This window comes from Gopherus evgoodei, chromosome 2, assembly GCF_007399415.2.
Source record: "Gopherus evgoodei ecotype Sinaloan lineage chromosome 2, rGopEvg1_v1.p, whole genome shotgun sequence".
NCBI lineage: Eukaryota > Metazoa > Chordata > Testudines > Testudinidae > Gopherus > Gopherus evgoodei.
Window position 1 is genome coordinate 119,678,375 of NC_044323.1, and position 15,678 is coordinate 119,694,052.

Consider the following 15,678-nt stretch of genomic DNA (forward strand, 5'->3'; position numbering starts at 1 on the left):
CACCCTGCTGAATGCAAAATGCTTCCATAGACTGCAGGCAGCAGGAGGGGAGATATAGCAGGAAATACAGACTTCTGTGCAGCTAACTCAAGTTTGTCTGACAGAGGAAGAGTGTAGCTCACAACTGTCAGCTTAATATTCCATCAGTTCACTTTGTAACAACTTAACAAGATGATAAATGAGCCAATAAAGTCCGGAAACTACTCTCGCACTCCTATGCAGCTATTTCTGCTCATATTTCTCCAGGGCCAGTAACAAGTGAGGGATGCTTCTGAGCTTGAGTTGCTTTTGAGCCTCCTGGTAATGTGTGTCTGCTCAGAGGCAGAAGGGGCCTGTAGTGCTATGTGGGAGAGGGTTCAGACTTGAGGGGATGGTTTTGAGCTGTGAAGAGGTGAGGTGGCCTGTGGGTATTCCTGAGTTGGTGGTTCAGCTGTGGGGACTGGTGAGGGTCTGGGGAGGTCCTCAGCTGAGTGTGGGGAGAGAGGAGAATTGGGCTGGGTTTGAAGGGTTGAGTGGGGGGTGGGGAGGGAATCAGTTGATGAATGAGGGTGTGGGTGAATGCAGTAAAGAGTTGGGGAAGAGTTGATTAAAAACTAGAATGCAGGGGAAGAGCCTATAGGTAAGGAGAATAGTAAAGTGATGACAGAGGGATCCCCTCCTTATTATAGACAAGTGCCCTAATCTGAAAGGGGAATGGGTGCCCTCTTTTGTCCTGCTCACTTCTCCACTAGCCATCCCCTCTCCCCCATATCTCCCATCAAAATGCTTCCTTGAGATGACAACCTGAATTCTTCCAGTTTTCCACTTTGAAAAACATGATCACCCTGGCAGGAGAAGGTAGTGGGTATCTGGGCCACAGAGAATTTGTTACCACCAGCCCTCCGCCCCCACACACTTATTTTCAGCATTAGTCACCACTGGAATAAAGACTAATATCCATCGGTTCCATTTATGAACATGTTTTCCCATCTTAACATCTTGGTTTGTTAGAGAGACAAGATAGGTGAGGTAATATATTTTATTGGATCAACTTCTGTTTGTGAAAGACAAGCTTTCGCGCTTACACAGAGCTGCTCTTCAGGTCTCGGAAAGGTCTTCGTTTGTTATTAATAGAATTATACACCTTACCAGAAGTCTTGAAAATCCTTAATCAGATTTTAGGACCCGGTATCTGCCTTTTCAGCTCCGTTCATATGTACATTCATAAATTTTATATATCAGAGTTATGGGTCAATATTGCGTTATGTTATCTTTCATCCACTTAAGACTTAAGTAAACCATGGTACAGGCCTTGACAAAAGACATTATGCAAATAGAGTTTTGAATACATCCCAGGCTGCTGCTTCAAAAATTGGTAAAATACACTGCATATAAACCACTTCTTGAAAGTAGCAGTAGATAAGTCAAAGAATTTGAATTCTTAGACACATTTATTTGAGTCTTTGATCTGGAAAGAGCTTTCTTGTGATATTTCAATTGTTTCTTGATACCCAGCAGGGTTGACACAACCACAAAGAACAACCTCTCACCTGGTTTCAGTGCTAGATTTATTCAAGACAACATTTTGTGAAATTGAGCAATATATACTCCTGGGGGAATTCTGCATCACTACACGTGTGCAGAATTCATGTCCCCCGCAGATTTCTTTGCCTCCCTGCAGAAGAATGGTAAATCACTGCAGGGCTGGGGACACCCCAGCCAGTGGCTCCTACCCTGAGCCAGGATTAGCTGCTAGTCCCAGCTGAACTGGAGGCAGGAGAGGATGGGACTTTCTCTTCCCCTGCAAGGAATGGCTGGGGCTGTTTCAGACCCACCCCCAGACTGAGGAAGCTCAGCCTCCTTCCCTGCTTCCTGCCCCTATCACTCCTCAGCTGTGGGGGGAGAGGTCACTGTATGGGGAGCTGCTCCCATGTTTGCCCAACCTGTGTGCATCTGGATCTTCCATACCCAGACACCCCTACCAAGCCTCACCCGCTACATCTACAACCCGCCTAGCCCTCCATACCCAAACCCCACCCCATTGAACCTCAACTAGTGCACCTGGAGCCTGCTGCACCCAGACCCCACCCACTCCTTGCACTCAACCCTCCACACCAACAAGCCCCACCCCCCAGAGCTCCCACATCCAGACTCCCATGTCATTGACTCCCAATTAGCTGCACCCAGACTGCCACCCCACCAAGTCCCACTCCCCCAGCACTCAGACCCCCCTGCTGAGACCCTGACACCCAGACTCCTCTCCTGAGCCCCAATCACTTTCACCAGAGTCCCATTGCCCCTGCATCTGTAACCTCCCTCTTCCCCTCCCCAACAAGACTTTGTGCATCCAGATCCCCCCACACCAAGACGACCCCCCCCAAACTGCCTGCACCCAGATTGTTCAATGCAGAATCCTCTCACCCCACACCTAGATTCCCCCCCCTCCCCCCGGAGCTGCTCCACACTTGGATCCTGCCTGGTTGAGTCTACCTGCCCCATACCTGGTACAGAGGGGCGGGGCTCCAGGGTGTTTCTGGGGCAGGCTCAGGCCTTGTGTGGGGCGGGGAGGCTGCAGGGTGGTCTCCCCGTTCATGCAGCCAGTGGTCTGTGCTCCCCACTGCCATGCTGGAGCCTCTGCATTTACTGATTTGACAAATAAAACTTGCAGCATTTTAAAATACTGTGTGTAGAATTTTTAATTATTTTGGCAGAGACTGCCCGCAGGAGTAAATATAGAACTGGCTAGTAAAAGTCATGCTTTTAATCTGCAGTGGCTTGAGTAAAGTTTAGGGTAAAGTTGGTTGATGAAGCATCAATCTCCTGCTTTTTTTGTTTTGGTATTTGAGACCAATGTTAGGTTTTTGCTTTTTAAGAAAAAGTGTTATAGGAGATGGGCTTGAAACAGAAATTACAAGGTTAAATTATTTTGTTATATAGGTTTGACTAGATGAAGATTGTCCCTTCTGACTTTAAAATCTATGACGAACGGACATGCACACAGTTTCACTTTTCTTTGGAGTTCAGCTATTTGGCCATTTCTGACCTAAGCTTGATTTCTTAAACTGTAACATTTTGGTTTTTTTTTGTCTTCTCACAGGTGCAGCCTTTACTGAAGGTTTATCTAGTGGATTAAGTACTTCTGTGGCTGTATTTTGTCATGAATTACCCCATGAGTTAGGTAAGACAGCACAATATTTTAGTAAATGATAGCTTGCTGTGAATTTGGGAGACATAAAAAGGATAATGCTTTATAGCATAGCAAACATTTTTCTGAAGTCTTAGGAGGAAATAAAATTTCTAACCAGGATCAGAAGTGTTCACTCATTTTATAGCTGTTTGTAAACAGATTATAAAATTCATGAATGGGTTTACTATTTAGAATTATTTGCAAATCTCAGAAGTAAAGTTTTGTTGATCAAATCACTCAGTTTGCAAATATTCAACATATGCTATATTTAATTACGTGGTATTATTTCTGTTCCTTAATTTGTGTGAGTTACGTGTAAATTGTGAAATTTGCTTCTGTCAAATATCTGCTTAACTTGATTTTTTGTGTGTGTGCACAGAGGATAATATTGAATTGTTTGAATATTTGCAGAAAGGATGCTTAGGTCACAAATATTAAATCAAAATTCACTTTCAAAGTTTGAACAAATGTTGGTGGATTGCTTTTTCCACTACTCTTCAGCTCTAGCTCAGATCTTGACAGAGATTCCTGTCCAAAGTCTAATTTGGGGATATTGTTTGGAAATCTACGTCTTGAGTCTTTCTAGTCAGATTGGATTAATCTGTGCATGTCTTCCACATAAGAATTTACATATTACTAGGTTATAGGTTTGGGGCCTGGTTTCTGTCACAGAGAAGTCATTGGGAATTGGATTGGGCACTTAATCTTTTTTATCTCAATAGAATGACGCTTGTCTTGTTCACTGAATTAACAGAGTCTGCCCATTGCTTAGTATTTTTCTGTGGATGATTTTAAAAAAGGAATCTCATCAAGTCTTTGTTGGCTGGAAATTTGCTTTGACATAAGATTTTACCGGTTGTGGTATAAAATGGTGGGATTACATAGAGATTAGCTAGGGAGTCACATCCCCCAAAGAGAAGTGGTTTGCAAACATATACGTGTGTAATACGTAAACATTTTAAACCATGGCAATTTCCTTTACAATGAGTTTGGAGTGGCATTGGGATATTTCCCTACTCTTACCCATTTCAAATTAGCATTGCTATTAATCATTGTAGTGAAACTGAGATACATAAGGTCACTTCTATAGAAATTAGTAAAGAAATTCTTAAGCAATGACTGGGCTAGAGTATAAAGTATTTAGAAAAATCACTGGATAAGTGGCAGATCTATGATGAGAACACATCACATAGCAATTTTTTTTCAAAATCCATTAAAGCCAGTTTGTGGAAAAACTACTTTATGCAGTGTTCACTGATGTTGAATACTGCAGAATACTTTGGTTAAAATGATATACATTAAATCAGGTAAGTCCGATAGTATGCATTTTCCAGAATACTAAAAATAAACTAAAAATGTGATATTGTGCAAGACTAAATTTTCATACTATAGATTATGGCTGTGAAGCAGTTTTTATGTGTTCACTGACTTATTTCCCCATAAATGAACAACTTATTTTGTGGACGAAAACTTTGAAGACAACCAATAATGGGCACTAAAATAGTTAAATATATTCATTCTAAGTGGTAAAAATAAATGTTACTGCACATGTTATAATAGTTACATGAGTGGGTGAAAGATGCTTTTCTTTTTTTTCTGCTATAGGAGATTTTGCTGTACTTCTAAAAGCTGGCATGACTGTCAAACAAGCTGTTCTTTATAATGCTCTGTCAGCTATGCTAGCATATCTTGGAATGGCAACTGGGATTCTTATTGGTCACTATGCTGACAATGTTTCAATGTGGATATTTGCCCTTACTGCTGGCTTGTTCATGTATGTGGCTCTTGTTGATATGGTAAGTATGTGACTAGAACTACTTGCTGTTTACATAACTGAGATTCAGAACCAATACCAAAATAGGTTTGTCATAAAATAGGAAGTAGGTTTCTTTCCTCTAAGAGAATATTGGCCACATGTATTACACATTTCTTAACCTAAAGACTGACACCATTTAATTTATTCTTAAGGAAACTTTTCAACACAATTATGGAACACAAACAAGTAAATAGACTGTTATTGTGAGTAGTGTAATGTGTTGGAAGTTGTGTGTCAAATAATTGAAATTTTATGCCAAATTGGAATATTACTAGAATTTTTTTCTGCTTAATCAAGCAAAATTCTCTGGGAATGCACATAACCAAATTGTAAACAGTCTTTAGGCACCTGAATGTTATTGCTTTGAGTAAAATTGTTAAGGTTCTGGATTTGTTCTATATAGAAGATGTTGGAATGGAACATTAAAGGATAATGGTCTCTGGTAATAAGTATTGAGGCAAAAACATTGTTAAAAAATTAACAGCGAGGGGAGGCAGAGATGTTTATTTTCAGTGAGACATTCCCCTGTGTCAGCCTGTTCTTTTAATTACTTTTTAATACCAGTTTTAGTGATGAAAATGCTGTGGCTGGTGTATTGGATAATGGTGCATTGGCCTGGTTGCACACTACTGGCATGATCCTGAGACATACTGCACACTTGCAATAAATCTTCATCACTTCTCTGGATTAAACCAATACACTACTACCACACAGGAAATTATTCTAATGGATGGAAATAACGTACAAACTTGTTCTTGTTTCCAGTTTCTAGAACTATACTACTTATGAAAATCAGATTATATTCTTATTTATAATTTTTGTAAATAAGTCATCTATGCACCAATAATATAATTAGAAGACATGAATTTCATTTGGTATAATTCCTGAAAATAGATGGTTCTGATTAGACCTGTGCTACATCACCACTTTCCAAGTTATGATGAGCAGTTTGGAGGTAGATTCTGATATCCTTACTCATGTGAACTAGCAATTTACTCCAAGTGGTGTCACTGAAGTCAGTGGGATTACTCAGAGATTAAGATACTATTCCACATGTATGAGGCTGACAGGAGTAAGATACTACTCCACATGAGTGAGGGTTACAGAATCTGGCCCTTAATGAACAAGTCAGAATAGTATCAGTCATTTATTCTGAAGATGTTAATATATATATATATTTTTTTATTTAGGTCCCTGAAATGCTGCACAATGATGCTAGTGATCATGGATGTAGTCGTTGGGGATATTTCCTGTTGCAGAATGCTGGAATCCTGTTAGGTTTTGGGATTATGCTGATCATCTCTGTGTTTGAACATAAAATTGTGTTCAGCATAAACCTATAATTTTGGTTACCTGATGTTGAATTGAAGATTATAGTAGACTTGGTTCTGCTTTTTCTATTAGCTACTGTAAATGAGCTCTAGGCTTTATAGACTAGGCATTTTTTATTGATGGTTTTTTTTCCAGAAGTAAAACTGTATGGTATAAACTGTTTACACATAGTGCTCAGCACTGTATGAGGTACTATCGAGAACTGCGCTAGTCAGAGTGCTGCACTGTTACACATGGTAAAAGTGCCAAATCCATAAAGGAGTATTACTTTTTTTTTTTTTTTTTACAATTTTTATTTTAAATTATTGTTTTGTGAATTCATTTACTGCATGTAATAATTGTGAGATTTTAGCATCTTGTACTTTTTCCTAAATGGTGCTTGCTTGTGTAAACAAGTGAAATGGCCATGTTCTTTTTGTAGTATGAAATGCAAAAATTGTCTTTTTTATTTCAAGAAACAGTGAATACTCTTAACGTATGGGCCTAGCGAGTATTGTAAAAGAAAATATTTGAAGAGAGAAATGTAATAAATGGGGTATAGCTATCAGCTGTTGTGGGAGTTACAAATCAGACACATAGCTTATCCAAAGTATACCCAAGTTGAGTCAAAATATGGAAATTTCATAACAAAGCTTGCTGCAATAATGAAGCTGAAAGAAATTGTGTGCATAATCTATGTACAAGAAAAATGACCAGAACTACAAGCTGAGGCAAAGGGAACAAGAAACATGAACAGCTCTTTTTAGATAAATGGTGTATTTCATGTGGTGAGATGTGCTATCTTAATATTTGCATCTATATAAAACCAAACAGAAAATGGGTAAAATCTTGGTTCGTGTGGAAGTCAATGGCAAGGCCTCATTGGCTTCAGTGGGGCCAGGATTTCACCCATAGAACTTACCTGAAAAATGCTGCTTCTGCTGCCCACAGTGTTTGAGCTTGATTTGGTACATGTCAACGGGATGTCTCCCTTGTAATTTTGAAAATGGTAGTACCCAGGGGAGATTTGTAAACATTTTGGGGCATCTTGTATACTGCTTGGTAATTTTGTTTATCTTAAATATTCTGAACTCTCTGACATAGCACTAAGAATCTCTCTACATTTTTCTTAAATTATGTAGCTCAGCATTTAAGCCCATACACTTTCATATGCAAAGGCATCTAGAAAGAACAAAGCAATTCAAACCAGCCAAACCATGAAATCATGCAGTCTTCTCACCGGTGCGCAGGAAATATAGGAGGCGTGTGTACACGGAAGATGGGTGATAATTTGTGGATGCCAGCCCTGCAGAAGGACTTTGCTAGATTTCTCTTTTGCTTTTTTTCCTTTTGTATTATAAGACCAGTAGCTGTTCTTTTTCTGTGGGAGTTGGAGAACTTGAATCTGCTCTCCATGTCACTGCGGGCAGCTTTCCATAGTATATACTCTTTACTGCAGCTCCTGCCCTGCCTGCTTTGTCTATGCTGCTCATTAGTGGTGGATTTTGTGAGTAGTTGGAAAGGGGATCCTCTGTGGAGCTGGAGGGCATCCTCTGTAGTAGCTTTACCCCTCTGCGGGATCCCAGTATGTATTTCTCCATGGTGATGAAGATTGCTCAGGGGCTTTCCATTTGAGCAGTGTGTTCCAGTTCCTTTTAGCTCATCATGTTTACACTTTAGACAAATTTTCTTACTAAACGGTTGTGTGATGAACATTAACCCTACCTTCAAATCTCACTACTGAACACGTTCACTAGCATGTGGTGTCAGAAAGGAAGGTTTGGTACAGTCTTAGATTCTATCATAATTACACCTGAATAATGGAGAAAGCTCATTGAGTGCAGTCTTCAGTAGAGATGATTGGTTTAGTCCAAATATGTTCACTTGACAAAACATTAGTATTCTCTGTTACCATTGTCTGTGCATCCATCTGGTATTTGTGTTATATACTTGAAATGGGAATTCTGAACCTCATCATCCTTGATCTCCAAGCCAGCTTTCAGAGGCTTATCAAAGTAATAAAGTAAATAAATGTTTAATTTGAAATTGTCTATTTAGTGTTGCTGGGTAGAATCTGGGTTTTAAATGCGGAACTAAAACTTGCCATACTCAGAGGTTTCAGTGTCTTCCCCACAGCCCTTTTGGACCTAAGCTATGTAATGCAACTTTACATGAATTAATGAGAATAAAAAGAGAAGATTCTAATCGCTGGTGGTTAGATTTCTTTTGTATGAATTATACACTCCAAAACAACCTAAAATAAGCACTGATCTAAAATTCAATTCATTCCTCACTCTGTTCTGTTCTGAAGTCTCAAAGAGCCATACATCAGTATTAGAGAGAGAAGGTGGCTGAAATAACACCTTTTATTGAATAAAAGATATTACCTCACCCATCTAGTCTCTCTCATTTCCTGGGACCAACACTGCTACAGCAGCAATGCAACTATACATCAATATTGACATCTCAGTAGTAACAGGGTGTAAAAATGAGAAACACACCTTGTGAGCTCACCCTGGGTCAAAGTGCTGGTTAAATTAAGATTAACCAGTAAAGGGAATCTGAAGTGAAAGCAGCAGGAGGAACCAGTTCCTGGATTGGGAACTACTGCATGAAAACATTTTTGTCCTCATTTTGCCACCTTGAGGCAGCCCATCACTACAAGCAATTTCTGCAACAGCACCTAATTGTGAGGAAAGAAGATTCCCAGCTGGAGAAGTCTCTATTTATTCTCCTTTCTTCTGAAGAAAAATCTCTCCCAGTTATTGGTCCCTTCTTCACTCCAACAGGCACAAGGAGATTACCACCTTCTTGCCCCCTCCCCTCCCCGTGTCTTCCTTCCTTTACCAGGAGAGGAAAGGAGAGAGGTGCACTCCAGCTCCATAGATGTCTGTTGATGAAATGTATTTAAGTCTTCTAAAATCCAGAATGCTGTATTGGAAATTTCAAAAATTTCTGGGATAAGCTCCCATATTGTATTTTATTTAACACCACTACACAGTTTCCATCCCAAAACAAATAGGTGGGGAGACGAGTGATGTGCCCCTGACCAACTAACCCACTCTGCATGTGCATGCATGTAGCACTTGGATGGCTAGCTGGCTATGGCCCTCTATAGATTAAAGAACTCCTTTTGGAAAACATTTTTCATCTCCATATTTTTCCCCTTGCTGCATTCCATCACTACAGGCTGATGCAATGCTGCACCTTCACCTTAATATTAAAGTGATGACAATCACCAAAATAGATCAAGGGAGGATCTATTTGAACTTCTTGCATGGAGCATTTTGAGGCAGCTCCACATGCTTGAACGAGGGAACTCAAGTGATTAAAGAAAATTAATTGCAATTAATCGTGATTAATTTCACTGTTAAATAATAATAGAATACCATTTAAATATTTTTGTATGTTTTCTGCATTAAAATATACTGATTTAAAATACAACACAGAACACAGCGTACAATGCTCATTTTATATTTACTTTTTATTACAACGATTTGCTGTAAAAAAATATTTTTTTTTCAGTTCACCTTATCCAAGTACTGTAGTGCAATTTTTTAATCACAAAAGTTGAACTTACAAATGTAGAATTATGTACAATAACGGCATTCAAAAGTAAAACAAGGTAAAACTTTAGAGCCTACAAGTCCACTCTATCCTACTTGTTCAGCCAATCGCTAAGACAATGTGTTTACATTTGCAGGAGATAATGCTGCCTGCTTATTTACAATGTCACCTCAAAGTGAGAACAGGTGTTCACATTACACTTTTGTAGCTGGCATTGCAAGGTATTTATGTACCAGATATGCTAAATAGTCATATGCCCTTTAATGCTTTGGCCACCATTCCAGAAGACATGCTTCCATGCTGATGACACTCGGTAAAAAAAAAATAATGCTTTAATTAAATTTTGATTGAACTCCTTAGGAGAGAATAGTATGTCTCCTGCATTGTTTTACCTACATTCTACTATGTATTTCATATTATAGCAGTCTTGGATGATGACATAGCGCATGTTCATTTTAACCCTTTCAGTGCAGATTTGACAACACTCAAAGAAGGTACCATTTGTCTTAGCGATTGGCTGAACAAGAAGTAGGACTGAGTGGACTTGTAGGCTCTAAAGTTTCACATGGTTTTGTTTTTTAGTGTAGTTATGTAACAATCTACATTTGTAATTTGCACTTTCATGATAAAGAGATTGTATTATGGTACTTTGAGGTGAACTTAAAAATGATTTCTTTTGTTTATCATTTTTACAATGCAAATATTTGTAATATAAAGTGAGCACTGTATACTTTGTATTTTTTTCCCTATAGAACTAGAAGGGACCCTGAAAGGTCATTGAGTCCAGCCCCTTGTCTTCACTAGCAGGACTAAGTACTGATTTTGCCCCAGATCCCTAACTGGCCCCCTCAAGGATTGAACTCATAACGCTGGGTTTAGGAAGTTAATGCTCAAATCACTGAGCTATCCCTCCTCCCCTCAAATTATTCTGTGTTGAAATTTAAATCACTATTAGAAAATGTAGCAAACATCCAAAAATATTGAATAAATTTCAATTGGTATTCTTTTTGTTTAACTGATTAAAACTGATTAACTCAAAAAATTAATCACAATCGCTGAGTTAACTGCAATTAATAGACATCTCTAATTTGAACCTCTTGGACTGAACATGATGTCCTTGATTCTTTTTACATTTATGCAATTTCATTAAATCTTTGTACTTTTTAAGGGGGAAATCTTGTCCTACACCAAAACCAACTAGCTAGGTTTGCAAGAGAAGATCCTGAGAGGTTTTAGGTGGAGGGAGGAATTCTCCCCTTAGACTCCATGGCAGTAGCAAAACTGCTTCATAGTGCTACAGCCATCTGACCTCTCATATTTTACCACCTCTAGATCTTCCATCCAGCTGTTGCAGCAGTCCTTTTCTCTTAAAGTCCTCCTAACACTCCCACCTTGAATCTTATCCAAAAGGAATATGGTGAAGGTGCTGTCTATGCCTTTAATGTTCACTTTCCTCTGATTTTTTTACTCCTGGCTTGCTCTCTTCCTTTCCTGACAGTCTTCCATACGCATCCTTGGTGACTTTAATTTTACATGAACACATCTGATCTCTTAATTGCCCATCTCTGTTCTCTCACCCTCCAGACTCAAACTATGGCCTATCCCTGTTGCCGTCTTGTGAACGTCCAGCCATCAACTGAAACATTACATCTCCAGCATCAAGCTTTTAAATCTCTGCAGAGCCGTCTCCTTTCTCACAGTAGAAAATCAACCTAGTATCACTGTTACCCTCCCTATTGCTTGAGCTCATTGTTACCCACGAAAATCTAGGACATGCTGTCTATACCCTACCAAGGGCTCAAAGCATAGCCTGGTTAATTTAGGCACCTCGACCCTTTCCCTACCAAGGGCTCGGGATATAAAACACCCACCTTTTCTCATGGGGCTCTTTGGGTCTGCAGCATCTTTTCCCAGTGAAAGAGCCTTACACAGCTGTGCTCTAAACATCTATTTATTAGCAACACACACACAATACATATGCTAAACAAATCTCTTATGTTCACTTCTCCCAATATACAGACAAACTTCACTATGGTGAGTCAGGATCCACTCATCTGGGGTTTCCAGTTATGCCCCTGCAAATCATGGTCATGCATGTCCTCTCTACCTCTGTCTTACGTTTTAGTCTGTAAGCTCTTCGGGGAGGGACTGATATTTGTACAGCACCTAGCATAATAAGGACAAATCAGTTTATGGGTGTTAGGTGCAACCACAATATCAACGTTTAATAAAAACATCAGCCTGAGAGCTGAAGTATCCTCTACTAGGGTTGTGTGCTGCCTCTGCCTACCTTTGGTGTACAGCTGGTGAATCCCTCTAACCATCTTCAGCAGCCACAGGCAGGGAACATTTATAGAGCTGAGCTCTGTGCTCCACAGGATGTGTGGATCCCCTCTTGACTCCTCAAATATTGACCTGTTCCACCCATGTGGCAGATCATTTGCAGGCAGGGCCTTTGGTGAACTTGCCCCTAACTCAGTGTTAAATAATAAACAATATAGTATTTTCATTCTAAAAGTAGTCTGAAAATCGACCATTATTTTAATATAGTTTAGACCTGCTAAATAACTTAACTTGGAGTGCCTGAAGTAGATCAGGCTATTGTTGCCATTGAAATGATCAATATTCTACCAGAGGACCTTAAGAGGAAAAATAATATCTGCAATGTCTATTGGGCATCATCTTTGAAGGACAGACTACTGTAACCAATTACTTTTCTTTAACTTTAGGCTTAATATGCTGATGAGGAATACTACTAGGGGAATTCTGCACCACTGCGCAATGCAGGATTTAGCAAAAATTAAAGTACATGCAGAATTTATTTCCCCCACAGAAATGGGCTGCAGCGCTGTTAGCCAGCACTAGGAGCCATTGGACTCGGCAGAGCCCAGCTTGCACATAGAAGACGCTGCTGGGGAGAGGGGGAGCAGGAGGGAGCTAGAGAAGTTCTGGCAGCTGCAGTTCCCAGAATGCCTTGAAGGAAGGAGAGGGTGGTGTACAGGAAACTCCATGCAAGCCTGGGACCCAGCATCAGGCTGTTTCTCCCTCTGGATCCCTGTGCCCTGGGGGGGGGAGGATGGGTGTCTTGGGAAGGGGAGCCCCCATGGTTGGGCTCTGGGGAGGAGGAGTTTGCTGTATTGGCTGGGGGGGGCACAAGAGGGTTCTGAGGGGGAGGGGTTGTGAGTGTCTGGCCCCCGGCTGGGCTCTGGGGCGGGGGGAAGGAGGTAGAGAAACAGGAACTAAGTTGTCATAGGGATTTCTTTAACTCTCTACTCCTGGGGGAATTCTTGTGCATGTCTGTATTTTTACAGACATACTTGCTGACAGGTATTTTGAATAAATTACCAAAATAATTGAAACTGGCATGATTATGTAGTGTTATTTTGACAAAATTTGCAGAATTTTGAATTTTTTGGCACAGAATGCCCCCAGGAGTATGAAGAAGATGCCTTTATTCCTGATGAGAGGGACTTTTCTTTTAACGTAAGTGTACTGAAGCGGTCCATCTGTTCTATAGGCCTGAGGTCTCAAAAAGTTATTTTGGTTATATGAAGGTGGAGGAGTACTAACCACATGAAAAAGCAAAAAAGCAAAATAGATTATTGTGGTGCTAAAGCTTGGATTGGGGACCACTCTAGTCCTTTCCAGTTGCTGCCAGACTCCAAGAAGCACAAAGATGTCACCTATATCTCTGGAGCTGAGTATCCCAAGAGGTACGGTTTAGATTCCATGCCCAATGATTGATTTCAGTACATGAGCGTTTCACAGGAAGATTTAGGCAACAATGTTATCCATTAAAGAGGTGATATTTTACAATAATTTCTATAAAATTTTGTAGCTACTTCAGAAATCCAAAAAGTGTTGCCTATGATCCTCTGAAAGTGCTTGGGAAACTAAACAGAAATGGCCTCATTAGACTAAACTACTGTAGTTGATGGGGTTGTTTTAGATTAATTAAATGCAGCAATATTTCTGTAACTTGTGTATTCTTTGTAACAATTGACTGAGTTATTTATAGCCCTCTGTTTAAAACAAAAACTGCATTCTGCCTAGAGTTGATGGAATCAATACGTTCCACTTTGTTGCAAAGTTTAATTCAGCGTTCCATTTAAAGTTCATGGGTGATTTTATTCTAATAAAATCAGGGAGTGCCATGTTTCTCAGGATTTGTCTAGATGAACAGTTTACTAAAAGTACACTAAAAGTTCCCTAGTGCATATTGACCAACTTCCTGTTTCATAGTAGATCAGAGTCAAGAGATTGGGGTTCTAATCCCCTCTGTGCTACAAACTTCCTGAATAAAGTTAGGGAGATCACATGTTCTCGCTGTGCCTAGTTTTCTCATCTGTATAGGATGCTACATTTAATTCATTCATGGTGATGCTTTGAGATACTTGGATTGAAGATGCTACAAAAATACAAAGTTCTAAACCTACAATTTCTGTTGAATAATACAGTGTGAAACTATTTATGAGACTGCAGAAGATGGGTTCCTACTCTTATCTGGAAGTAAGGAGCTTTATGCTGGGAGGAGGGTGGAAGGGAGGAATCTGAGAGGAAAAAATAATTAAGGAGGGGTCCTGAGCAGAAAGGCATCAACAATACAAAGACAAGGGAAGGGGATAAAATTATAAAAAAATAACTATCTATAAATAAATAAAAGATTTATTAATTCCATATTTTGATCTGTAGCCAAAATGTAGTTCATGTGCTTGACCTCAGCAAAGAGGGCTGAGGAGGCGCCACTTACTTAGTAGACAATTTTCAGCACCCTCACCTGCAGAAGAGAAAAAGCAACCAGACGAATGATTACAACTCACTATTGAGCATGTCTTCACTGCAGAGTTAACCTGGGCTAACCAAGACAGGCAGCACATTCCCACTGCAAAGTGCTACTTGTGGCAAACCTGTGTAACTGGGTCCACAATGCTGCTGTACTAGCCTGTGTCCTGAGATAGTTTTCTGGTGGGCTATCCCATGATTCTAAGCAGTGCATTAAACTTACCTGCTCTGAATTCATTCTTAATGTGCTCTCACTTTCAGCTAGTATGGAGCTGCTGTCTAGGACAGTGACATAACAATACTTGATTTAAACTTCCAAGTGGTGTTGCTTATTAATGTAGACCGTTTGGAAGAAGAAAGCAAACAGCAAGAACTTTTACTGAGAATGTCATTAAGGAATTCAGTTTGCAAATCACATTGTGAGTCATAGTGCACCCAACTGACATCTCTGCCTCTCTCTTTCCTTCCTGCCCACTGCACATAAAAAATGTTATTTTGTGTACATTTCCTCAAATTATAGGTCATGCTGCTATCACACCATAGCTTCACCAGCTGGTGTCAGCTTCTGGCCAACTGAAGCATGGGAGAAGCATTTCTTGGCTGGAATCTGTCCAAATGCTGTGGAAGTGCAGCAGAAATGGAGCAGGCAAACATGGGGTTAAAATGCAATGCAGACCAAGGGAAGCTTTAGACAGAGTACAGTTTAGGTGGGTAATTATGAGATAGGATTGGAGGACTAAGAGCACGGGTGCTTGATTAGCCTGCATTCTCACTGCAAAATCAGTGGGTTGCCAGCCTGGGTTGATCCAAAACCTAAGCGCTAGCCTATACCATCAGCCATGCCTGCCTGCTCTGGTTTAAAGCACCCTCAAGCCTGGGTTAGAGATTTTTTGGTGTGGACAGAAAGGAGGGTTAGGAGCAACACCAGGGTTACATATTGATGCTGAGATTGAACATGTCTAACAACGGAGCAGCCATGGCAGGTGCATTCTCATGGATGGGCCCTACTGCTCCCTGGGGCCAAGGAATAATAGTC

At 40.1% G+C, this 15,678-nt stretch overlaps 1 protein-coding gene across 5 annotated transcripts in view; it reads left to right on the top strand.

Moving 5' to 3' along the window:
- The window catches only part of SLC39A6 (solute carrier family 39 member 6), a 33,607-nt gene extending 24,985 nt beyond the window's left edge, over positions 1-8,622 (top strand). For 4 of the 5 annotated variants that reach the window (XM_030551614.1, XM_030551613.1, XM_030551612.1 and 1 more), the window contains exons 8-10: positions 3,077-3,157; positions 4,772-4,962; positions 6,173-8,621. In XM_030551614.1, coding sequence (XP_030407474.1) covers positions 3,077-3,157; positions 4,772-4,962; positions 6,173-6,325 — 425 coding nt within the window. In that variant the 3' untranslated portion in view covers positions 6,326-8,621. Of the gene's footprint in view, positions 1-3,076; positions 3,158-4,771; positions 4,963-6,172 lie in introns of all 5 variants that reach the window. The other variant, XM_030551617.1, reaches the window with a different exon arrangement.
- The last annotated feature ends 7,056 nt before the right edge of the window (positions 8,623-15,678 follow it).